The sequence below is a fragment of the Carcharhinus amblyrhynchos genome, chromosome 12 (genome assembly GCF_965287045.1).
Source record: "Carcharhinus amblyrhynchos chromosome 12, sCarAmb.v2.hapA, whole genome shotgun sequence".
NCBI classification, from domain to species: domain Eukaryota; kingdom Metazoa; phylum Chordata; class Chondrichthyes; order Carcharhiniformes; family Carcharhinidae; genus Carcharhinus; species Carcharhinus amblyrhynchos.
The window spans coordinates 28,702,446-28,728,031 of record NC_137335.1 but is presented as its reverse complement, the minus strand read 5'-3'; the positions used below and the strand labels follow the sequence as shown (position 1 = coordinate 28,728,031).

The window sequence follows — 25,586 nt, the reverse complement described above, 5'->3', positions numbered from 1 at the left end:
GTGATGGTAATTAGATCTGTTTCTTTATTAAATGGCTAATCTGTTCAATATACTAGTGACGTTGGACTTTGCTGCATATCTCATTTAGATTTATGCACTTATTATATGCATTAGAGCCTATAATAGAATAATTCTGTTATTATGAAGCAGGTTCATAATTTGCCCTTATTAAAGTGCAAAAACGGTAATAGAAAAACAACGGAAGTATCTTAAATGATTTAAATTCATTCCAGTTGTGTAAATATTTTAACAAACTTTGACATAAATGTCATTTAATGTGGCATAAGCATTGTGTTCAAGGTTATAGGTAGATTTTCAAATGTCAGATCTCTGATGTCACTTTCCTTCAGGAAAAAACACGAGAAAAGGCATGCATTCAGATTCATTGTTGATACCATTTTTCCCACTTAGCTCTTTTGATGCATTACATGAATGAGGTCCCTTTTTGATTTTGATGTGCCGAATCCAACCAGAGATTACATACATGTTCAGTGTTCATCTACAATCTCCTGTCCTATGTAAAATTTTGAAAGAATTGCCAATATATTTACACCTGCAACATTTTCTGTTGACAGAGGAATTCAATGACCGGATTTTGCGACCAGAGTTGACTGATGAAGAGAAGCAAACTCTTCATGAAGAAGTGAAGAAAATTTATGAAACGTACTGTCTTGATGAGAGCATTGATAAAATCAAATTTGATCCCTTTATTGTAGAAGAGATACAACAGGGTAAGTTTGTCACTACGAATAGTCATTTGGTCATTCAGAACTTGAGTATTGCGGCAAAAATATCAAAACTTTTTGTCTTATACTCATCAGGGCATGTCTCAAGAATACCAGTATAAGGGAAAACAATTTATACTATATGAGAACAGAATACTGATTGGTTGACTAGTGGACTCTGAATGGTAGAGATGCTGCCGTGGAGAATGCACCAGTTGATGGTGACTGACAAAAACTGCCAACGTTGTTTGAAATATAGAGTCTTGCAGCCTAATCCCGATTAGTCAAGGCATTGCCCTGGAGAATAAATCAGCAAATAGCTGTCACTTATTTTGTTAGCTGAAACAGGCATAGTGAATATACATGTTCTTTGCAAAGGATAGGGCCTCATGTATTAATATTTGTAGCTTCCAGTACTTGCAAATGTGCTAGGGTGTGAGCCCAACTGACAATCTTAAATTGGTTATCACCATAGTTCTTAGCATATTGAGGATTGTTTAGCAAATGTTGTCCAATTGTGGAATCACATCTAGTGTTGGACACTATTTTGCCAACGCAGGCTAGTTGGGTATGGTCTGTACTTTGCCCATTATGAACAGCAGCTGGGACATGCTGTTGGATATGTTCTGCCAGTCTTTGGGATGTATAGTCTACATTCCTGGCATCACACAGCCACTGTAATTCAAAAATCATATTACTCATTTGTGTGATAGGCAGAACATCTTTTTGGCTTAATGGTAGAATCCTTGATGGCGAATACCACTAGTGTTACTACTGCGTGGCAGCCAATAAGATTGTCTCGGATCCTGAATGTTGATGTGTTGAGATCATTTTTTCTCACCTATGTGTGATGGTGTTGCTGTTAATCATTTAAGCGGAACCTCAAAGTGCTTTTCTGGTTAAGGAGTCAATTGCTTTTAACTTGCAAATACTCCAAATGCAGTTCAATCTTTCGTTTCTTGCAAATTCAAAGAAATGCCCAGCTCACTTTAAACTATGTTGCTTGTAGTAATACACTCCATTTAGAATGTTTGTCTTTTTTGATTTTGTAGTTTCTGATATGCAAATACTGACCCTGCTGCAAATACAGATGCAAGTATACTTGTTTTGAAGTGACCTGGATACAAATTGCAACCAGTATCTAAAATAAAACATAGAAACATAGAAAAACTGTAGTAATATACCGGTCCTTCAGCCCACAAAGTTGTGCCGAACGTGTCCAAAAAATGCGTCTATAGCTGCACAGTTTTATGTTTGAATTCTAATTCAGCTTAGTAATGTTTAGCATTCCTACCAAATGTATTCAGTGAGTGGGTGGTACATGATCATTGTGGGTAAAAGTCATTTAGATCCTTCTGGTTCATCTAGACAAGAAAAGTTCCACCAACCATTGCAGCAGATAGTTTTTAAAATTATTCCATCATCATCATCTCCACTACTATACCTGAGAGTCCATTAAACATGTTACTCACTCTGCACATGAAGAGGTTGCTCCTAACATTGGTATTAAGTTTATCATAATCATTAACAGTCCCCTGCCTAACTTCTAATTTAGGTTAGGATTAATTAAGATTCTGGGTTAACCTTCTTTTGCATACTATCTTCTATACCACTTAATATCACTTCTAGTGTTACCTTTCAAAGCTGAAGAAGTTTTCATCTTTCCTGCCAACTTGGACTTCTTAAACCTGGAGATTACTCTCATTTTACAGTTTTCTATATAGCTATAAAGTTAATTGTTCTGCTGGCTTTACTATTCTTTATTGATTGGATGTATTGAACTTGGGCCTCTCGCTGTCCCCAAATTTTTACCTCTGTTGGCTATTTCAGTATCATTCAGGGAATATGTATATTTGTTTTTCCTTCCTTTATGTAATTGCTTATGGCCATTAAATTTCTGCCAGTGTTCTGATCTTTACATATTGATTTTTCTCCAATTCCATTCTGCTTTAGTTTGGTATTCTCTGTAAATTTGCTTCTTTGTTTAAAGCAATTGATGTAAATTAGAAACAGAAGGGTTCCCTAAGCTGATTGCTGGGGATCTCGCTCATCACTTGTTCTTCTCTTAGCTGATTTTGCTCCCGAGTATGTACCAAATGTTTTCTCCCCTTCCGTCTACTTCCATTTCATACCCAAGATTTACCCTGTATTTCCATAACTTCAATAGTCTATTGTGTGGAACTTACAAATGCCTTTCAGAAATTGTGACATGTTCATTAATATTCATTTGTGTCTGCATTGAACATTCAAAATTGAGAGAATGCCAACACTACAACGGTGAAGCTCTGTAATGGATTTTCTAAACTAGTTGCAGATTTCAAATGTGTTAACCCAAAACAGAGTTTTCTGAATTATTTGCCAATGAATTGAAACTAAAGAATTGGCCTTAGTTAAGTGACTCTTTTTAATAGTCATCATACCTTTTATGGGTTATGAAAGGCCTGAATGCAAAAGAAATAAAATTTAGAACATAGAAAAACTACAGCACATACAGGCCATTCGGCCCCCAAGTTGCGCCGATGATATCCCTACCTACTAGGCTTACCTATAATTCTATTACCCTCAATTCTATTAAGTCCCATGTACTCATCCAGAAGTCTCTTAAAAGACCCTATTGAATTTGCCTCCACCACCACCAAAGGCAGCCGACTCCACTCACCCACTACCGTCTGAGTGAAAAACTTACCCCTGATATCTCCTCTGTACCTACTTCCCAGCACCTTAGACCTGTGTCCTCTCGTAGCAACCATTTCAGCCCTGGGAAAAAGCCGCTGAGAATCTACCCGATCTATACCCCTCAACATCTTGTACACTTCTGTCAGGTCACCTCTCATCCTTCGTCTCTCCAGGGAGAAAAGACCGAGCTCCCTCAACCTATCCTCGTAAGGCATACCACCCAATCTGGGCAACATCCTTGTAAATCTCCTCTGCACCCTATCAATAGCTTTCACATCCGTCCTGTAATGAGGCGACCATAACTGAGCACAGTACTCCAAGTGGGGTCTGACTAGAGTCTTATAAAGCTGCAGGATTATCTCCTGACCCCTAAACTCAATCCCTCGATTGATGAAGGCCGGTACACCATACGCCTTCTTAACCACATCCTCTACCTGCGAGGCCGTTTTAAGAGTCCTATGGACCTGGACCCGGACCCCACGGTTTTAGTTTGCAGTAATGGAAATATCTAATTTCAACCAATCAGGGACATGTTGGCATCTTAATTAATGACTTCCATCATCTCTGAGGCATAAGTGAGGTTGAGATATTTTTCCACTCTGGAATTGCATGATCTATAGCTCCTGCACTTACTGAAATATTTATTTGCAGACTGTTACATTCATAATCTTGTGAAGGTATGAAACTATAACCCAGTTGTATAATTTAATTCATGGGCTGTATCTTGACTTTGCAGTTGCAGAAGGATCCTATACAGATGTAGTGAAACTTCAGACTATGCGCTGTTTGTTTGAAGCTTATGAACATGTCATGAATTTGCTTGAAACAGTTTTTACACCTATGTTTTGCCACAGTGATGAGGTAAGGAATCTTAGTTGCTTCTCTCTTTCTGCTTTGCATCTTTCTCCACCCTGTTACTGAGATCTGAAGTAAATGGGTTTGAATGAGAATTCTGAATGGTATAACCCCCTTTCCCTTTCACAAGGTGTTGCTCATGTCTTGGTATTTCCACTCTTCCTGTCTCTGTCGGGTCACCATGCACTTGAAGTACTTGGTGTTCTGACACAAGATTTCTGTTTTCACTTTTAGAATCGAACTTAGATCAGTGAAGTAATAAAATTAAATTCGGACAAATTCATGATAACACAATACATGGCACAGAAACAGGCCATTTAGCTCAACCAGTTCTAGCCGATGTTTATGCTCTATTGAATCTTTCCTCTTCTAAATCCGTGATCATAACTATCTAATCTGTTCTCTCTCATATGCTTGCCTCGTTTCCTCTTAGAAGCATCTATACTTTTTTGTTTCAACAGAAGGGGAGGTGATGGCGTAATGGTATTAGATTAGTGATCCAGAAACCAATAGTAATAGCTTGAGGACCTGGGTTTGAATCCCACCAGCTGGTGGAATTGAATTCAATAAAAAAAAATCTGAAGTTAAAAGTCTAATGATGACCATAAAACTATTGTTGTTCGTCATAAAAACCCATCTAGTTCACTAATGTCCTTTAAGGAAGAAAATCTGCTGTCCTCATCTGTGTGTGATCCACAGCAATGTGGTTGAATCAAGTGTAAATAAAGAGACCAGACGGACAGACCACCCAGATAATGACGAGTTTAGCTCTGACCAAAGTTCTCTTTATTATCATCTGGGGGTTTGTGCCAAAATTTGGAGAGCTAAAAATGGTCATACTCAGAGAACCAGACACCACCATTGCCATCACAGGACAAACCTGGCAGTGTTGACAGCACAGCAGTATGCAGTCGGAAGGGAATTGTTCTGAGAGTCCACAACATCAACTCCAGATCCCATGAAGTCTCATTTGGAGGAAGAACTGAAGGTGGCAAGAGCACGGAATGTACTCTGGCTGGGGACTTCAGTGTCCAGTCCATCACCAAGAGAGACTCGGTAGTACCACAATGGACTGAGCTAGCTGAGACCTAAAATACGTAGTTGTTAGACTGGGCCTGTAGCCAGCAAGGCCCATGTCCCACCAAGGTAATAAGTTCCACGTTTGTACCACTCTTTGGGGTGAAGAACTTTCTTCAAAATTCCCTATTAGGTTTCTTGATGAGATCCCTGTCCCTCTGTCCATCTAGACTTGCACCTTTCAAGTAATAAATGCCCTGCCTGTCCTTCCTACCAAACGGTGCTACATCACTTTACCTATGTTGAGCTTCATTTGCCAATTGTTTGCCCATTCTGCAAAATTATTAATGTCCTCTAGTAGTTTGTTGCATTGCTCCTCTGAATTGATTATTCCCCCACACCCCCATCCCACCCCTAATTTGATGTTGTCCACAAACTTAGAAACTTTGTGATTCCAAAGCCCAGATTAACACAAGTTACCAACAGTAGGAACCTTAGCACTGATCCTCAGGAAACACCCTTTCCCATCTCCTACCACTCTGAATGTCACCCTGTCATTTCCAAGACTCTTTCTTTGTCTTGAAGTCAGTGTAGACCGAGTGGTCACATGGTGACATCATGACCCGGCTACAAAAATGGTCACGTCAGGAAGGTTGGGATTGTCCCCAGAGCAGAGTACAAGAATAGAGTAGCTGCTCAGCTAGTGAGTAAAGTATAGTTTGTTCCAAGTCTTTGTTATGTGTTTGGCAACCCAGCACTTACAGCCAGCAAGAAATCCATCCTGCCACTTGTCTCCTGACTCCATGTTCTCTGAACTTATTCATTGGTTTAATATGGGACAACGTCTCAAAGGTTTCCTGAAAATCCAGATAAATTACATCTATGCATTACCATTGTCTACTCTCTGTCTTAGCTTTTATGATATTTTCTCATTAGTGTTCTCAGTAGTATAAATAGATGTTCAAGATGGAACAATGAAATAAATGTAGGCTCCTTCCCCAATCTGTCTTCTCAGCAAATGGTTTGGTTGAATGGTGAAATCGTGAATGTGCAGTGACCTCTAGTGGTTACAAGTCTACAGCCTGTGTCAGCCCCAAAGAGAGTGTTTCCAGTTGCTGATGCTTGCTGTATGCATTTTTTTAAAAGAATTGCAGTATACCCATGGCTTTATTTGATATTGAAGGTGCTAGCGGCATTCTTGTTGTACGTAAATGCTGAAGTGTGTTTACTAATGGACAATGGTGTTCCAAGAATAAGGCAACAAGAAGGAAGCCATTCATCCCATATTGCCTTTATTACACATGGCAATGAATTTGTCTAGTTTCCAGCTTTGACATTTTGCTGATTTTAAACTAGATTTTGAACCTAGTATCAGATTCATAGAATCCCTACACGACAGAAGGAGGCCATCCCATTAAGGCCCTATTCATGTAACCTAACACATTTACCCTGGTATTCCCTCTGACATTAGAGTCAATTTAGCATGGCCAGTCAACTAACCTGCACATTTTTGGAGTGTGAGAGGAAACCAGAGGAAACCCCCACAGACATGGGGAGAACATGCAGGCCAGAATTGAATCTGGTTCCCTGGTACTGTGAGGCAGCAATGCTAATCACTGTGCCACCATTCCACCCGAACACCAGGCTGTTCATTACTTCTGTGTGCACCTTTTAGGTGAAAATAACTTGCGTTGTAACTTGGTTGAAGTGAGAGCTGAAAAGGGTCCCTTAAGGCTTGATCATTGAGCATTTTTGTCTATATTTGGACAATGTTCCATATGTGTACATATAGTCCGATTCTTGATTACACTAAGAATGTTTGACCCCTGTTACCTCTTTTTAGCAGTTGTAGATGAAGTGAGAACTATTGTCACTTCATCAGTCTTCGCATATAGCTTGTATATTTTGCTTTTCACGCATCTGGAATAAGATGTACATCAGACTGTACTAAGACTAAGACTTGTGTGTTGGTAATGATATTTAGACTCGAGTGTATTTCGAGATATGAATCACTTACAAATTAATTTGGACTTTTCTTCACAGTATTTCAGATATTTGTTGAAAGGAGCAGAATCACCAACACGCAACTCCAAGTCAAATAGGTGAGTCTGAGCAAGCTAATGGTGAACAAACACAATTTTCACCAGCATCACAATTTCTACTAATATGATTCTTTGTTTTTACTTTGTTACTGAAGTGCTTTTTACTCCCGTTGAATTTATTTGTCTAAATATACAATTATTTATATTCTTGCTATAAGTTGCTGAGAATTTGATTCACCACCCAACACATGTAACTGTGCTAGTAAGATGAACATTGTGATATCTGTTCAATGTAAAATACATTCAGACAGATTTATATTTCAGCAATTCAGAATCAACAGCAGTAAACTGATTTATGCTCTGGGTTTTGAGTCAACTTTCAATGCAACAAAGTGGACATTATAATGCGTTAAAATTATGTATTTTTTAACCCTAGCATTTTTAGGATCTCACCATAGTAGTTAGAAATGACCGATGTAAATTTTTTAGGTAACTGTTGTTGATTGTACTCAGCAATGCTTCTTGTTATATCCTGAATTGACCCAGTTGATTGCTTTTAATTCAAAATATTTAATAATTTATATTAATTAAATAATATGAGAAATTTACCTGGGTGCTGGACTTTCTGTACATTTGAAAAATTATATTTATTTAGCGAATTAGAATCTACTTATTGTGCTAATCATCAAGCTGGCTGTAATTCACAGCTCTGAAGAAGAGTCATATGACTCAAAACGCTAACTCTACTTCTCTCTTCACAGATGCTGCCAGACCAGCTGAGATTTTCCAGCATTTTCAGTTTTTGTTTCTGTAGTTCACAAATGCTTGACAGAATATCTCTTCAACACAAAAAACTGACTACTGTTGTATTTATGATCATACCTAACTGGTACATCCTTTGTACCTGTGTGGAAGCTGGTTAACTTTAATTGTCAGGGCAGGTCTTACCCTTGGTGCAAGCTTTGAAAACACTGTCATATCAGTTGAACTGTCATTGAGCTCCTTACATCAATATTTGATTTTGCTGGATGTGCTTTGACACAGTACCTCTAATACTCCATTAAGTTGCTATTAATTTCCTATATCCCTACCTCTCAGGCCCGAAGAGAATTTTAGAACCATCTTTGCCAAATTCTTTGTGGCAGGTCCTGAGATCCAATGCCTCTTGGGTCACTATCTATGTGGAGTCTGCATGGGTTACCTCCCAGGTGCTCCGGTTTCCTCCTACAGTCTGAAAGATTAGCTGGTTTGGTGTATTGGCCACACTAAAGTCTCCCTCCATGTACCCAAACAAGCGCTGGAGTGTGGCAAGTAGGGGAATTTCAGAATAATGTCATTGCAGTGTTAATGTAAGCCTTCTTGTGACACTAGTAATATAAACTTTAAAGTTCTGAACCTATTCTTGATTCCCTCATTCACTTTCATAATATATAGATCCTACCTGAATTGATTGCTGATGACCTTTGAACCTCATTGGAACTCCAAATCATTTCTATGTAGATACAATTTGAAGCATAGATATGTCACCAATAACTCCCATTGATCTGTAGTAGCTAGCTTTCGAGCCCATAGAGTTAGAGTGACCTAAATGCAGGTTCTACTGCACACCTACGTTGTACTATCCGTTACTTGCGTTTGCACCTTTTAGGTGAAAATAACTTGCATTGTAACTTGTTTGAAGTAAGGGCTGAAAGGGTCCCTTAAGGCTTGAGCAGCATTAAAATATTGAAGAGCAGGTTATATAACTTTTTGAATACAAATATATACCAATTTACTTTGGGCTTTCTGTGACCATTAGAATTTAACGCACTTTATAACAAACATTCCTCTGAACGGGACTAAAAATATAACAAATGATGCAAAATTAAAATCAAGGTTAACTTGCTTTGCTCATTAATTGTATACTTTTTCATTGTTTCTGCTTGTATTGTTTTTTGTCTCCATGTGTTTTGTTCTGTGTGAACTGTAATTCCTTGTGCCTGTTGTTGCAGAAGTAGCCTGAATTTGGATGATTTCCGGTAAGTATAACTGCAGAACGTTGAGAAACCTGTTGCTCCTGTCTGCAATACATCATGGCACCCCCATAGTCCAGATTGCATGCCACTTTTACAGAGCAGCTTTATGGAGCTTACACAAGCTTCTGCCTTTATAATGAGCTGAATTTTTCATGGTTTCCTGTTCGTGAGGTTTAATTTAGCTAAAAGTGACCTTTCAACTAAGCCTAGTCAGCAGCTTTCTGAAAATATGTTTCAAATCGGTTTTTCCATTTGATTTTGCTTTCTACAGTAAAAAGCTTATTGATCCATAGTAAATATATTTATATAGATTTATATAATATGAATTCACCTCCTTATCAGTATAGCCCAATAGTAGTGTCTATATGATTTGCAAACTTGGAGTTGCTCCCTGTATTTACTGCTTGAAGGAGCTTTAAGCTTTTATGTAGCATTTGTAGAAATATAGAAGGTGACACTGTGATGTTGCTATGAAAATATAAATCAAATGGTGAGCAGTGAGCTCCACAGTGTGTTTCAGAGAAAGGCTCCAACATTTCAGAAAAGTCTCAGCTTGACTCCTGATCTGTATTGAGTTAGCATATCTCATCTGGAGCGATTTTATAGCTGACAGATGGGGGTAGGAGCAGGCTCAACAACTTTGTTTCCTGCTATCACTTTAGCCAACTTGATGTCAATATAGAAGATTATAGATAATTGAATCCCTACAGTGCAAAGGAGGCCATTTGGCCCATTGAGTCTGCACTAACTACAATCTCACTTAGGCCCTATTCCTGTATGGCAGAGGATGAACCACCACATCCTCTTTCATTGCTGCTGCTTGCTCAGTAAATGATGAAATTGGAGACTTGAACATGAGTGGTTAGCACTGCTGCCTCACAGCGCCAGGGACCCAGGTTCGATTCCTGGCTTGGGTCACTGTCTGTTCAGTGTCTGCACATTCTCCCCGTGTCTGTGTGGGTTTCCATGGGTGCTCCAGTTTCCTCCCACAGTCTGAAAAACATGCTGTTTAGGGGCATTGGCCATGCTAAATTTCCCTAGGTGTACCCGAACAGACGCTGGAGTGTGATGACTAGGGGAGTTTCACAGTAACTCCATTGCAGTGTTAATGTAAGTCTACTTGTGACACTAATAAATAAATAAAGTGGTAGGAAGGATATTAGTGCATAAAATACAAAGTCTGACCAACTGATAAGGATCTGAATGTGTAGCATGGCAATCCAATTTTTATTTAACAGCTAAATTACATAAAAATTAAATTCAGTTTCAACTAATTTTAAGTTATATGGCAGGAGGTTCTGGTTTTAGGGATACAGTAAGTCAAACTTGCCAAGTGGTAGAATTAGTGGTCTCAGCACCATAAAAATGACAAGCTTGAGAGTTCCTCATCAGCCAGCATTGTCTGAAGCTTGTGCACTAGTTAAAAACTTTAGGAATAAGGATGTGTAATCAGGAATCTTCATCAGTAATTGAATGTACATTATTGGGTTGCCATTGTTGGTTTAACTCTGGCTGAATGCGACCATATTTAATGAAAATAGTAGTTTATGTTCCTGTTGCTGCTGCTCTATTTGGCTGAGGATAATTGCACTTGCTCAGTTCTGTTGTTCTCGATATCCAGTATTTGTCAAAAAATCACTTGCAATAGCTTCTCTTCCTTCCTGCATCATTACCTCTCGTGTCCTCCAACTTCAAAAATACTTTTCACTCTATGCCAATAGTGTGTGACAATAAATCAAATTAATAAAAATCCTAAAGTAGAGCATCAGTTTCCACATATATACTGACAACATGGAGCTCCACTGTAACCATCACCTCTCTTGACTCCTTCACTGGAGAAGTTTTTCTCAAACTAAAGAAACTAGAGAAAACTGTTGTTTTCACATCCCAATGCAAACTTATTTCCTAGTGACTGACTTCATCCTTCTCACTAGTAACTGTTTGAAGCCAAACTAGATTGTATGCAACCTTGATGTTGTGCTTGACCCTGTGATTAACTTCAACTATATATGCCTGTGACTGTTAAGATCACCTATTATCACCTATGAGCTTTGCTGGTTCAACCCCTATCCCTTTTCACCTTCTGCTGGACCTCTCATGATGCTTTCATTACATCTAGACTTGACAATTCCTACAAATACTTAGCTGGTCTCCCACTTCCTACTCTTTGTAAACTCTGCTGTCCATGTCCTAACTTGTACCAAGTCCCATTTACCCATCATTCCTTTGTTCAATGATTTGCACTGGCTCCAAATTAAGCAATACCTCTGTTTTTTAAATTCCCGCCCTTGTTTTCAAATCCTTCCTTGGCTTCACCCCTCTCTATTGCTTAATTACGTCCAACCTGAGAACCACCATTGTGCTCTATGCTCTGGGATCCCTTCCCTGAATCTTGGTTCCATTACCTTTCATTCCTGCTTTCAGACACTCCTTAAAATCTACCCCTTTGACCAAGTTTTTGATAATCTGCTGTAATATCTCCTGGTATGTCTGTGTGGAGTTATGTTTGATAACACTCCTGTGAAACATCTGAGGGCATTTTGCTATCTTAGAAGTGCTGTATAAATACAAGTTGGTCAGAGGTTTTTAAGATGATTGGTTCTTGAAAAAAATTATTTTTTACTTTGTTGCTTTCATGACCGCATTTTAGAATTGATTATTTCAGTAAATCTGGTTTAATTGAAAGTTAGTTTTTCAGAGTGAAAATTCTCACTGACTTGGGCAGAAAAATGGGGGATAAATTCATGTTGTAATGAAGTTAGTAGAAACCTTACTAATAAGTCAAGAGTTTGTTGTAAAGGCAGAAAACATTGTACCGTGAATTTTGTCCCCAGAGCAGTATGTGAATGAATGCAGAAACAAATGGCTGGCCTTAGAGCACTCCCATTAATGAATGCAAGTGCTAAAGCTAACATTTATCTGTTTTTCTTTCTACTGATTAATGCTGCCTATTGGATATGTTCTTTAAAAAAAACAAATTTGTGGGTTAGCACCAAACAGGAGTTTAAACGGGGCACTGAATCTGGACCTCTAGGGCAAGCTGCCTCCGTGAATCAAGGGTCTTCATCAGCATCTGTTTTTCCTCATGTCCAGTCAATTCTAACACTTCCATCTGGCATTTTACCTTCTCTCCCTGCTGCTATAACGTAAGTCAGGGTCCATACCATTTGCTTCTTTATAACATGCATGGATGTTTGTGTCAAACGTTTATCATGCCGATCATTAAAGTACATTGTATATTCTGTATTCCTTTTATTGGTTTATATTTAGGATTTCATAACTGGCTTACTTACATTGTTTGATAAATGATTTGGCTAAGGTATAGATTCTGTTTGTTAGTTTTCCAGTTTCATTTATGTAAATTGGCAGAAATGAATCAATTGAAAGATGGATCATGGATAGAAATACTGGGTCACAGATTAGAATGTAGTCAGTGAGGATTGATGCCTCGTCTGAGAGGTATTCCTGAGATCGATGGTCTAATTTGGGCTCTGGACCAGTGGCAAGCGTACAATGGAACTCCTATGGCAAAAAGCTGGTGCAGAATCATGTAACTCAGGATGAGGTCTTCTGTTCATCATATCTGTGCTGAGGTTTTGAAAGCTTTCCAGTGAGTCTCGCTCACCCACTCTTTTCCTATAGCTCTTCAAATTTCTTTTCAAATAGTTATTGAATTATTTTTTCAAGGTTGCTATTGAATTGGCATATATCACTTTTAGTCTGTGTGTCCAAATCACAACTCTATGTTTAAAAATTCTTCTCTTGCCAAAGTTTCCATTGCTAGTTATCCCAAATCTATTTCCTGGGGACTTCAGCCTTCCTACCAGAGTTATCTTATTTTCTTATATAATTCATTCTGATCAGTGTTATGAGTGTCCCTTTAAGAAAATGATCTAAATCAAGTTCAATGTTAAAATATGACTAACATAAATTTCTCTAACTCCCAAGTCATTTGGACGTCTTTGAGGTCACTTCATGCAGAGGGAGTAGAATAATTTGTGTCCTGACTATAATGTGAAGTGCCAATTACTTGGAACTGCCAGGTTTACTTTGTGTTGGTGGCCAAATGGATTACTACAGTCCTCCAAAGAGGAGACACCAACCACAGGACTAGAATGTGCCTAGCTACAAATTCACTGCCTAGATTCTGCCTGGTTATCAGGGGATATTTTTTGGTAAATTCCCTAAACAAGTATGTTAAACCAAAATGTAGTCCTGATCATAATTAAATTTTATCTTGTGTATCTTAACTTCAAATCCTGATCTAGATAAACGTTGAAATGTTTGGTTGACATAAGAGTAATGTTACATTTCAAGGGATCTGTGTAATAGATGCCAGCTGTGTAATAGTTTATTCTTGTGCATTTAGTAAGTATACAGCCTTCATCGCCTCCATTTTCCATTCTGGTGACACTCATAAACATAAATAAAAAATTGACGTTTGTTTCAACATGTATGAAGTGGACATTTCGATTTTCATGTTGCATCAAAAATGCTTAAAGTTGCATCGTTTAATAAGTGTTTTTTTCCCTTGAGGTTCATGGCACTTATTACCATGTTCCATATCGTAGATTGTGGTATATTAATCATTGCTGCATTCATTATGAAAATGTTTTGTTTTGATGTATGTTCATACATTACCTTGCACTATAATGTTCTTCTCTTCCCTAAGTTCTTTGAGTGGAGTGTGTTAACACATCTGATTTTAGTGGGCCTGTAGTAACAGTTGTTGCAATAAACCTGTACAGTTATTTGTGAATACTGTATAACCAGTAATAGAGCTGGATGACATTCTGTATCATTGAATAAAAGCTAAATTATATTTAATCATCAAAAGGTTACAGCATAGAAGCCTTTTGGCCTTTTTTGTGCCAACATTTTGCAGGACTGATTTATTTAGTCCTACTTCCCCATAGGCCTGCAAATTTTTTCTCCTTGGATAATTATCTAATTCCTTTATGAAAGCCACATCTGAATCTGCCTCTGCCACACTCTCAGACTGTGCATTCAGATCCAAACCACTCACTGCATAAAATGGCGTTTTCTTGTATTGCTTCTGCTTTTTGTCTTTCACCTTAAATCTGTCTCCTCTGGTTTTCGATCATTCTGCAAAAGGAGAAATTTATTTTTGTTTTTTCATGGGATGTGGGTGTCACTGGCAAAGCCAGCTTTGGTTGCCTATCCTTAATTGCCCTTGAACCAAGTGGCTTTTTGGGCCATTTCAAGGGTAGTTAAAAGTCAATTATTGTGGGTTTGGAATCACATGTAGGTAATGGAAAGCAGATTTTGTTCCCTAAAGGATATTAGTGAGCTAGATGGGTTTTTATGACAATCAACACTAGCTTTATGGTCATTATTACTGAGATTAGCTTTTAATCCCAGATTTTTTTTTGTTGAATTTAAATTCCATCATGGTAGGATTTGAACCCAGAGCATCAACCTGGGAATCTGAATCACTTGTCTAATGGCATTACCATTATGCCACCATCTTCCCATCTACTCTGTCCAGACTCCTCATAATTTTGAACATTTGTTAAATCTCCCCTCAACTTTCTCTTCTCCAAGGAGATCCAAGCTTCTCTAATCTATCTACGAAACTGAAGCCCTTCACCCCAGAACCATTATTCTTGCTGTGCCAACAAGATCATTGGTTGCTGATTATAGGCTGCTTGATGGGCTGTATTAGTGTGAAACTCAGTAAATTAATCTTTAAATCTTTTGTCTGAGTTCAGTGATTTGATCAACATAACATTTTTACATTTTTAGCAGTGTTCTAAACCAGATGAGCAGCATTTGTTTTTGAACTTGTAAGTTGTGTGGAAGGATGAGGAGACAGCAAACAAATGGAGTAATATTTACATTTATTTTGAAATTAAATTTACGGTGGACATTATATAAATTTTTAAAGTTGCCATAACTCATTATGTTTACTTAAAGTTTGATTTGAGACCACTGTGTGAGGTGCCATCTTGTCCTGTAGCTCAAGAAGATTCCTGAGTAAACCCCTGATTTAATTTAATAGTTTTTAATTGGGTATTGGGTTGTGGTGCAGTAGAACAATAATTAGGTGATATTAAACTGAGTTTTTAAACCAGTGCCTGAGACATTTCACTTGAGCAAATGGATGAAGTTTAATCTATCAGATAAAATGATAGGCTGACTTGGTCTTTGCTACCTGTCTTATATAAACAGAATTTGGTCAAACCAAGGCACGACATCTTCATGCAGCACCATAACTTTAGTTGAATAATCCCTTAAACGTTCAAAGCTCTCATTTATTTTACCTCACACTGATTGTTTATAGGATTCTGTTGCCTTATAAGGTTCATCACTCTCTCCAGTTTGTGTTATTTTCAGTGGTCTCAGCTGCTCCCACTCTCAGTCTCTGGTATATGAATTAAGAAGCCGTTATTTTAATAATTCCTAAGGTTATTGGGCCTTGTCTTCTGCTAATTTAACTACATACATACCATGTTTCCCAGCTGTTCTTTCTGTTCCTTTTTAACTTAACTCCCTTCTTCCCTCAGCTGAATATGAAATTTATGTCCATGCCCACAAATCCATCCATAGCTTTCTACTTTTATCATCCCCAATCTCCTGCAACCCTTGTCCCATACACTGGTCCTACAGTGTTACACTTTATTTTCAATGTTCTCTCTGCTCCACCATCAATGACTACTCCTTCAGCTCTCTTTGTTTTAACCATTTAGAAACCTGTTCTTTAACAACTCTATCTAATAATAATATTATTTCTTTCTCTACCTTCAAAACTTCTCAAGGAAACCTCTTTGTATTTATCCTCTCCATATTCTCTCCTTTCTACATCATTTTGACTCACCGTTCATTTGAGTAGCAGCAAGCCTTGAACCTGTTTCACCATTCAGTGAGCTCATGATTGATCTCTAATCAAATTTCATTCACTTGCCTTTGTTCTATATCCCTTTATATCTTTGGGTAACGTAAATTTTAAATCTCTGATGGATTTTTAATTGTTCAGGCATTAATTGCTGTTTGTTATTTTCACTCCTGATAGTCTGGTTCCAATTTTTAGATTCTGTTCCCCATTCTATCAGCCAAAACAATTTCTCTCTTTCTCCCTTACCTCTTACACTTAATCTCTTGAATATAGGAGACTCTGACTCCTGATTTCAATACAGAGAATTTAGACAAGTAGTAGTAGTGTATTTGGACCTAAGGATGAACAATAAGCAAGTTCAAAGAAACACTGATTCTAATAGTGTTTGTGGGAGTGATGTTTAAGATTGTGAAACAACGAGCTTTTTTACTTGTTTGCTGTGCACATGTTGGTTCAACAATTGAAGCAATTATTGGTAACTTACGTGCTAATAGAAGCCTGGGTATTATGGTGAAATGCTTCACCTGGGATTTAGTTTTGATTATTTGGCTTTGTTCTGTGACGTGTAACTTGATGGACCATATGTTGCAACCAATTTCTAATACAAATTGTAAATTACAGATTTGATGTAATATCTGATGATACGTATTTATAAACAGTATATAGCTGAATATTGCCCCCTTTAGAAGTTGTTCTTTTGTTCTTATAGCAATGGAAGATTGGTAATATAAATTAGCATTTTTTTTCTTGAAGGATTACACCGTGCAAACTCTTGTGCTCTACTGCACACCTCAACTTTGTCCCAGTGTGCATTGTAGTTGTTGCTATGGAATATTCTGATTTCTAAGTGCCCTTCTAATTATTGCGACAATTTTTTCAAAGAAAATAATCAAAATATAGATGTTCTTGAACCTTGCCATGTAACATTGGCATAGTTTGACTTTGTTCCTCCTCATTTTCACTGAAACCAATTCCATAGTGGAGTATGGTGCTTGATTTAAACCAGTCCTTTTTCCCTTTTAAATAAATTTTGGCAATAGTTAAGTAATTCTGTAGTCCAGCATGATGTGTACTCAGAAGCAAATTGACTTTGCTCATTGTTTGAGCATAAAATTTATTGATTGTGTTGTCAGGCCAGCCAATTTATGGGAAAGAAGTTATAACTCTGAGGGTCTTGGTATTCAGATTACTGGACGCAATGCAATTTTAAATGGCTAAGCGAGTCGCTTTTCTTCAATAAAATAACTAACCATGGTCACCAGGTGAAATCACTACATCTAACTCTGATAGGAGTATTGGACACATGAACATTAAGTTGTATAGGCGGAGTTGAATTATTTCAGCAGAAACTCTCTAAACTGTTCAGATTCTTTATTTGCTTCCAAGTGTTCTGTATCTGCTCTCATCAGTGAAAATTAACTTATCAATTTTATAATGAGTAAAGGTTGATAGTTCAACACACTGCATTTTTGCTCTTCACAGTTTGACTTGGTGATTATTTTACACCACTAGATCTGTAATAAAAATGCACAGGCAAAAGTGTATCCAAATCCACCCAGCTGGTAAATTGTAGCCCTGATTCTTGTCTTTAAACACCTGTTGATAATAATTGTAAACGGGCAGATCAGAGTTACTCTTTATCTCTGACCATTGCATGAGCTAAAATTCATTGCATGGCATGTTCCACTTTTACTTAATCAGTGCACTTTTAGTGTGTTTAAAGGGTTTATTGATCCATTTGTCTGCTGTCATTCAGGGGCTCCAATAAACGGGTAGAATCTTTTGGAATAAGTCGAATAGGCAGCAAACTGAAAGGAGTTTTTAAAAGCACAACAATGGAAGGGGCTATGTTGCCTAACTATGGATTACCAGCAGGAGATGATGATCTCGTGAGTAACATTGGGCTATTTGCACTGACCATGTTTATTAAGCGTGGTATAACAAGTTGTAGCTCCTTCAAAACTGTAAATGTGCTTGGTTACAAAATTAAATTTGGATTAAGCATTCATTGATGTCTATACTGGAATTTGTTGGCTTCTTGTTCATCTCAGATTTCAGGTCAGAATTGAAATCTAGGACTAATTTGTAGTCAAAAAACAAGGAAAATCACAGCACAGGAACTTCAGCCCTCTGAGCTTGAACTGACCATGCTGCCCAACTGAACTAAAACTCCTTAGCCTTCCGGGGACTGTATCCTTCTGTTCCTTTCCTATTCATGTATTTGGCAAGACTCCCCTTAAAAGTCATCATATCTGCTTCCATTACCTCTCCCGGCAGTGCGTCCCAGGCACCCACCACCCTCTGTGTAAAAAAAAATTGCCTCGTGCATCTCCTTTCAACCTTGCCCCTCACACCTTAAACCTATGCCCCCTGGTAATTGACTCCTCCACCCTGGGTAAAACTTCTGACTCTGTCCATGTCTCTCATAATCTTACAGACTTCTATCAGGTCGCCCTTCAACTTCCATCGTTCCAATGAGAACAAACCAAGTTTCTTCAACCTGTCCTCATAGCTAATGCTCTCCATATCAGGCAAACCCTGATAAATCTTTTCCGTACCCTTTCCAAAGCCTCCACATCCTTCTGGTAGTGTGGTAACCAGAATTGAACACTATATTTCAAGTGCGCCCTAACTAACGTTCTATAAAGCTGCAACATGACTTGCTAATTTTTAAACTCAACGCTCCAGCCGATAGTCATAGTCATAGTTTAAGTTCTGAGATTTTTGGCTGACAGTCAGGTTGAGCTGGCAACCTGGCAAGGTTAATATGGAGGGAGGGAAGACAAACTATGAAATCCATTTCAAAAAGCTGCACTTGTTTCTTTAATTATCTCAACTCGTCCTTGGTGTTAGATATAGCTCTTGGGGCTAAAAAGATCAAGGGATATGAGGGGAAAGGTGAGATCAGGATATTAATTTTGATCAGCCATGACTTGAAAGGCCGAATGACCTACTCCTGCTTCTAGTTTCTATATTTCTATCCATTCTTTGAGACAGTTGAACATTAGCATTCTCTCCAACATTTGTCTTCTACCCAGCTGTAAATGACCCTCAAGCTTGGTTCAATTGCTATACAGTCATGAAGACACAGGAGGAGGCTGTTCAACCCATGAAGCCCATCCCAGTTTTCTGTAGAGCAGTCCAATCAGTCCCATTCCCTTGCTCTATCCCCGTTGTCGTGTGACTTATTTCCCTTGTGCACCTTTCCAATTTGTTATAGAAATCATTCATCATCTCCATTTTTGCCACTCATAGGAAGTGAGTTCATAGAATCGTAGAGTCCCTACAGTACAAAAGGAAGCCATTTGGCCCATCACGTCTGCACCAACAACAATCCCACCCAGGGATACTTAGCATAGCCAGTACACCTAACCCGCACATCTGTGGACTGTAGGAGAAAACTGGAGCACCCGGAAGAAACCCACACAGACACGGGGAGAACATGCAAACTCCACACAGACAGTGACTCAAGCTGGGGATTGAATTCAGGTCCCTGGTGCTGTGAAGCAGCAGTGATAATCAGTTATAGGTCATTACCACACACTTTCACATTCACAAATGTTGTTTTAGGTAAGCCGTCTTCTTCCCTTTGTCTCCTCAATCTTTTCGTACCTTCGATTTTTCTAATCTGTTGTACACACAAAGAAGTTGATGCTCTGTGATGACTGATCATCCTTGATGTTGAACTCTGTCATCTCCATGAAAAGCTGTCATTTCATGTTGAGCTTTATTGCAGGTTGAAGAAGCAACGGTTGTGTCTGAGGATGATTTACTTGAAGAGTTGGCGATCACTCCCAATGCTCAGCGTAATCTCTCTGCGTGGAAAATAAGCATTCCATTTCTTGACTTCTACTTTGACAGTAAAAAAGAGAGAGTCCCAGTCTTCTGTATTGAGGTAGATCGAAATGATGATGGATCAGGTAAGATAGCTGTGATTCCTTCACTCCTCCTTCCTATGCCCTATTCCACTTTTCTAATTATTCCTCATGAGCATTCATTGTTAAATAAGAAAACCTTTAATCCTGTTAATTATTATCTTTGTAAAGAGGAATTGCAGAATTCCAAGTTGTGTGGAAAGTTCTTTTCTGCTATTATAACTAATTTCTGTAGAATATGCTGCACCATATAATTCCAGCAGGAATCAACTCAGATTTTAAAATCTTAGGCACAGCTGATAATTTTTTTTTGTGCTGGTGATGATACGCAAATCAATATTCCTCTTCTCCTGAAGTAGCAAGATGAGAAACAATTATCTTAAATGTAGTCTTCACAGTACGTGGGCATCATTTGCTAGGCTGGCATTTATTGTCCATCCCTACATGTTATGGAGGAGGTGATGGTGAACCTGCTTCTTGAACTGCTGCTGTCCATGTTGTGTAAATGAATCCACTGTGCTTCTGGGGTCAGAATTTCAGGATTTTGACCCACTGACTATGAAGGAATGCTGAAAGTTTTGTGGTGAACTTGCAGGTGGTGGTATTTCCATGTATCTGCTGCCCTTGTCCTTCCATATGGCAGAGGTTGGGGGTTTGGAAATACTTGTCAAAGGAGCTTGGTGAGTTGCTGCATTGCGTCCTCCTACTGTGTGTCAATGTTAGAGGGAATGAATATTTAAGGTGGTGAATAGGATGCCAGTGAAACAGTGTCAGTGAAGCAGCTACTTTGTCCTGGATATTGTTGTTGGAGCTGCAATCATCCAAGTAAGTAGAGTGCATTCTGTCATAATCTTGATCTGAGCCTTGGAGACAGTGAACAGATTTTGGAGAATGGAGTTATGCTGCAGAATTCCCAATCTTTGACCTGCTTCTGTAGCCATGGTATTTACATGGCTTGTCCAGTTTAGTTTCTGCATAATGGTAACTGCCCCCTTTCCCCAGGATGTTGTTAGAGGGGGATTCAGCAAAGATGATGCTATTGAGTGTCATGGGGCAATGGTCAGATCAATTCTATCTTGTTGGAGATGCACAGTAAGAAGTCTGACAACACTAGGTTAAAGTCCAACATGTGAGAGAGAGGGAAAGTTTGAACTCGTGGCTGAGGGGATGATGCAGGAGGGAGGGGTTCAGGTTCTTGAGCAATTGGGGCTCATTCTGGGGAAGGTGGGACCTCTACAAGAGAGATGGTCTACACCGGAATCAAAGGGGAACCAATATCTTGGGGGGAAAATTTGCTAAGGCTATGCAGGGGGGTTTAAACTGATTCAGAGGGGGGGTGGGATCCTGGGTAACAGGAATGAAAGTGAGGGGGGCATAGATGGGGACTGCAATGCACGGCATCGTGGGGGTGGAGCAGAGCAGGGTTTGAAATGCGTATACTTTAATGCGAGGAGTATTCGCAATAAAGTGGATGAACTTGCAGCGTGGATCAGTACCTGGAACTTTGATGTTGTGGCCATTTCAGAGACATGGATAGAGCAGGGACAGGAATGGTTGTTGCAGGTTCCGGGGTTCAAATGCCTCAGTCGGGGTAGGGAAGGAGGTAGAGGGGGGGAGGGGTAGCATTATTAGTCAAGGATTGTATCACAGTGTCAGAGAGGAAGTTTGATGAGGACTTGTCAGTTGAGGTAGTATGGGCTGAGATTAGAAATAGGAGAGGAGAGGTCACCCTGTTGGGAGTCTTTTATAGACCTCCTAAAAGTTCTAGAGAGGTTGAGGAAAGGATTGCGGAGACGATCCTGGATAGGAGTGAAAAGTAATAGGGTAATTGTTATGGGGGACTTTAACTTTACTAATATTGATTGGAGTAGCTATAGCTCTAGCTCATTAGAGGGGTCAGTTTTTGCACAAAGCATGCAGGAAGGTTTTTTGACTCAGTATGTAGATAGGCCAACTAGAGGTGAGGCTTTATTGGATTTGGTGCTGGGAAATGAGCCAGACCAGGTGTTAGACTTGGAAGTTGGTGTGCATTTTGGTGATAGTGACCACAATTCGGTTACGTTCACCTTAGTGATGGAAAGGGATAGGCATGAACCTCGGGTCAGTAATTTTAGCTGGGGGAAGGGCAATTATGAGGCTATTAGGAGAGAATTAGGAAGCATAGGTTGGACTAGGAGACTACAGGGTCTGGGAACGTCCGAAATGTGGAGTTTTTTCAAGGAGCAGCTACTGCGAGTCCTTGATATGTATGTCCCTGTCAGGCAAGGAGGAAATGGTCGAGCTAGGGAACCGTGGTGCACTAAAAAAGTTGATTCGCTGGTTAAAAGGAAAAAGGAGGCTTATGTCAGGATGAGACTTGAGGGCTCAGGTCGTGCACTGGAAAGCTTGAGATTGGCTAGGAGAGAGTTAAAGAGTGAGTTAAGAAGGGCTAAAAGAGGACGTGAGAAGATTTTGGCTGATAGGATTAAGGAGAATCCTAAGGCGTTCTATAGATATGTTAAGAACAGAAGATTGGTTAGGGCAAGATTAGGGCCAGTTAGAGACAGCAGTGGGAAGTTATGTGTGGAACCGGAAGAGATTGGAGAGGCATTGAACCAATATTTCTCTTCGGTATTCACGCAGGGAGACATAAATGTAGCTGTGGAGAACACTGGGTTACAGGGTTGTAAACTGGATAGTATTGCAGTTGATAAGGAGGATGTGCTAGGTATTCTTGAGGGTTTGAAAATAGATAAGTCCCCTGGTCCGGACGGGATTTACCCTAGGATTCTCTGGGAGGCAAGAGAGGCGATTGCAGAGCCTTTGGCTCTGATCTTCAGGTCGTCGTTGGTCACAGATATAGTGCCAGAAGATTGGAGGATAGCGAATGTTGTCCCATTGTTTAAGAAGGGGAACAGAGACTTTCCCGGGAATTATAGACCGGTGAGTCTTACTTCTGTTGTGGGCAAGGTTTTAGAAAAAATTATTAGGGATAGGATTTATAGTTATTTAGAGAGTAATGAATTGATTGGAGATAGTCAGCATGGTTTTGTGGAGGGTAGGTCGTGCCTTACTAACCTTATTGAGTTTTTTGAGAAAGTGACCAAAGAGGTGGATGGGGGTAAGGCAGTTGACGTGGTATATATGGACTTTAGTAAGGCGTTTGATAAGGCTCACCATGGAAGGCTTCTGCAGAAAATGCAGATGTATGGGATTGAGGGTGATTTAGTTAATTGGATCAGGAATTGGCTAGCAGATAGGAGACAGGGTGGTGGTTGATGGTAAGTATTCGTCATGGAGTTCGGTTACAAGTGGTGTGCCTCAGGGATCTGTTTTGGGGCCACTGCTGTTTGTAATTTTTATAAATGACCTGGATGAGGGTATAGTTGGGTGGATTAGTAAATTTGCTGATGACACCAAAGTCGGAGGTGTGGTAGATAGTGAGGAGGGGTGTCATAGTTTACAGAGAGACTTGGACAAGTTGCAGAGCTGGGCCGAGAGGTGGCGGATGGAGTTTAATGCGGAAAAGTGTGAGGTAATTCACTTTGGCAGGAATAACAGATGTGTAGAGTATAGGGCTAACGGTAGGAGTCTGAATAGTGTTGATGAACAGAGGGATCTAGGTGTATGTGTACATAGATCCCTGAAAGTTGGGAATCAAGTAGATAAGGTAGTTAGGAAGGCATACGGTGTCTTGGCGTTTATTGGTAGGGGGATTGAATTTAGGAGCCGCAGTGTCATGTTGCAACTGTACAAAACTCTGGTGCGGCCGCACTTGGAGTATTGTGTGCAGTTCTGGTCCCCACAATATAGGAAGGATGTGGAGGCATTGGAGAGGGTGCAGAGGAGGTTTACCAGCATGTTGCCTGGTAGGGAGGGGAGGTCCTATGAGGAGAGACTGAGGGATTTGAGGTTGTTTTCGTTAGAAAGAAGGCGGCTAAGAGGGGACCTTATTGAAACATATAAGATGATTAGAGGTTTAGATAGGGTGGACAGTGATAGCCTTTTTCCTTGGATGGAGAAAGCTAGCACGAGGGGGCATAGCTTTAAATTAAGGGGTGGTAGTTATAGGACGGATGTCAAAGGTAGGTTCTTATAAAAGTAGGGAGGTCTTGCTGCAGCTGTATAGGGCATTGGTGAGGCCGCAGCTGGAGTACTGTGTGCAGTTTTGGGCGCCGCACCTGCACAAGGATATTTTGGCCCTGGAGGGAGTGCAGAGGAGGTTTACTGGGCTGATACCGGAGTTGAGGGGATTGAGCTATGAGGAGAGGCTGAATAAACTAGGCTTGTACTCGTTAGAGTTTAGAAGAATGAGGGGAGATCTCATTGAGACGTATAAGATGATGAATGGGATGGATAGGATAGAGGTGGAGAGACTCTTCCCGCTCAAAAAAGACAGTAGGACTAGGGGGCACAGCCTCAAGATAAAGGGGAGGCGGTTTAGAACGGAGTTGAGGAGGAACTTCTTCACTCAAAGGGTGGTGAATCTCTGGAATTCTCTGCCCGTTGAAGTGGTGGAGGCTGCCTCGCTAAATATTTTTAAGAAGCGGGTTGATGGGTTCTTGATAAGAGAGGGGATTAAGGGTTATGGGGAGAGGGCGGGAAAGTGGAACTGAGCAGTGACAGATCAGCCATGATCTTATTGAATGGCGGGGCAGGCTCGAAGGGCTAGATGGCCTACTCCTGCTCCTATTTCTTATGTTCTTATGTTCTTTACCCAGAGGGTGGTGAGGGATTGGAATGCCCTGCCTGCTGCAGTTGTAAATGCGCCTAGTTTGGGGGCGTTTAAGAGATTCGTGGATAGGTTTATGGATGGAAAGGGATTGGTTTAGGTTAGAGGGTCATTGCTTTTTAATTGGTCGGCGCAACATCGTGGGCCGAAGGGCCTGTTCTGCGCTGTAATGTTCTATGTTTATTTGGCAGCACTAGCTTTCAGAGTCTCAGGCTTCTTCATCAGGTGAGTGAGGACTTGTGTTCACAACCAGGTCATGTACAGACACAAACTCAAGATAATGGTTGGAATGTGAGTTTTTACAGGTAATCAAGTCTTAAAGGCACAGACAGTGTGAGTGGAGAGAGGGTCAAGCACAGGTTAAAGACATGTGTATTGTCTCCAGACAGGACAGTTAGTGAGATTTTGCAAGTCCAGGCAAGTTGTGGGAAACCATCGAGCAGGGTTGAGAGTAGGTTGTAATCATTGTTGGAGATGATCATTGCTTGGCACTTGTGTGGCAGGAATGTTAATTGTCCCTAAAAGCCCAAGCCTGAATGTTGTCCAGGGCTGCACATGGACATGGACTACTTCAGTATCTGAGGAGATGCAAATGGTGATTAACATTGTGCAGTCAGCGGTGAACATTCTCACCCGACCTGATGTTGGAGGGAAGGCCACTGATGAAACAGCTGAACATGGTTAGGCCTAGGGCACTATACTAAGGAACTCCTGCAGTGATAGCCCATGACTGACTGACTCCAACAACCACAACCATCTTCCTTTATGTGAAGTATGACTCCAACCAATGGAGAGTTTCCCTTGATTCCCATTG

The 25,586-nt window shown here is 39.8% G+C and overlaps 1 protein-coding gene across 3 annotated transcripts in view; it reads left to right on the top strand.

Moving 5' to 3' along the window:
- snx14 (sorting nexin 14) overlaps nucleotides 1-25,586 on the top strand; it is a 152,878-nt gene that overhangs the window by 61,670 nt on the left and 65,622 nt on the right. Inside the window, exons 13-19 of one of the 3 annotated variants that reach the window (XM_080200285.1) lie at nucleotides 576-731; nucleotides 4,138-4,262; nucleotides 7,317-7,375; nucleotides 9,307-9,333; nucleotides 12,321-12,476; nucleotides 17,943-18,075; nucleotides 19,923-20,106. In XM_080200285.1, the coding sequence (XP_080056411.1) occupies nucleotides 576-731; nucleotides 4,138-4,262; nucleotides 7,317-7,375; nucleotides 9,307-9,333; nucleotides 12,321-12,476; nucleotides 17,943-18,075; nucleotides 19,923-20,106 (840 nt within the window). The remainder of the gene's footprint in view (nucleotides 1-575; nucleotides 732-4,137; nucleotides 4,263-7,316; nucleotides 7,376-9,306; nucleotides 9,334-12,320; nucleotides 12,477-17,942; nucleotides 18,076-19,922; nucleotides 20,107-25,586) is intronic. The other 2 variants (XM_080200283.1, XM_080200284.1) reach the window with 2 other exon arrangements.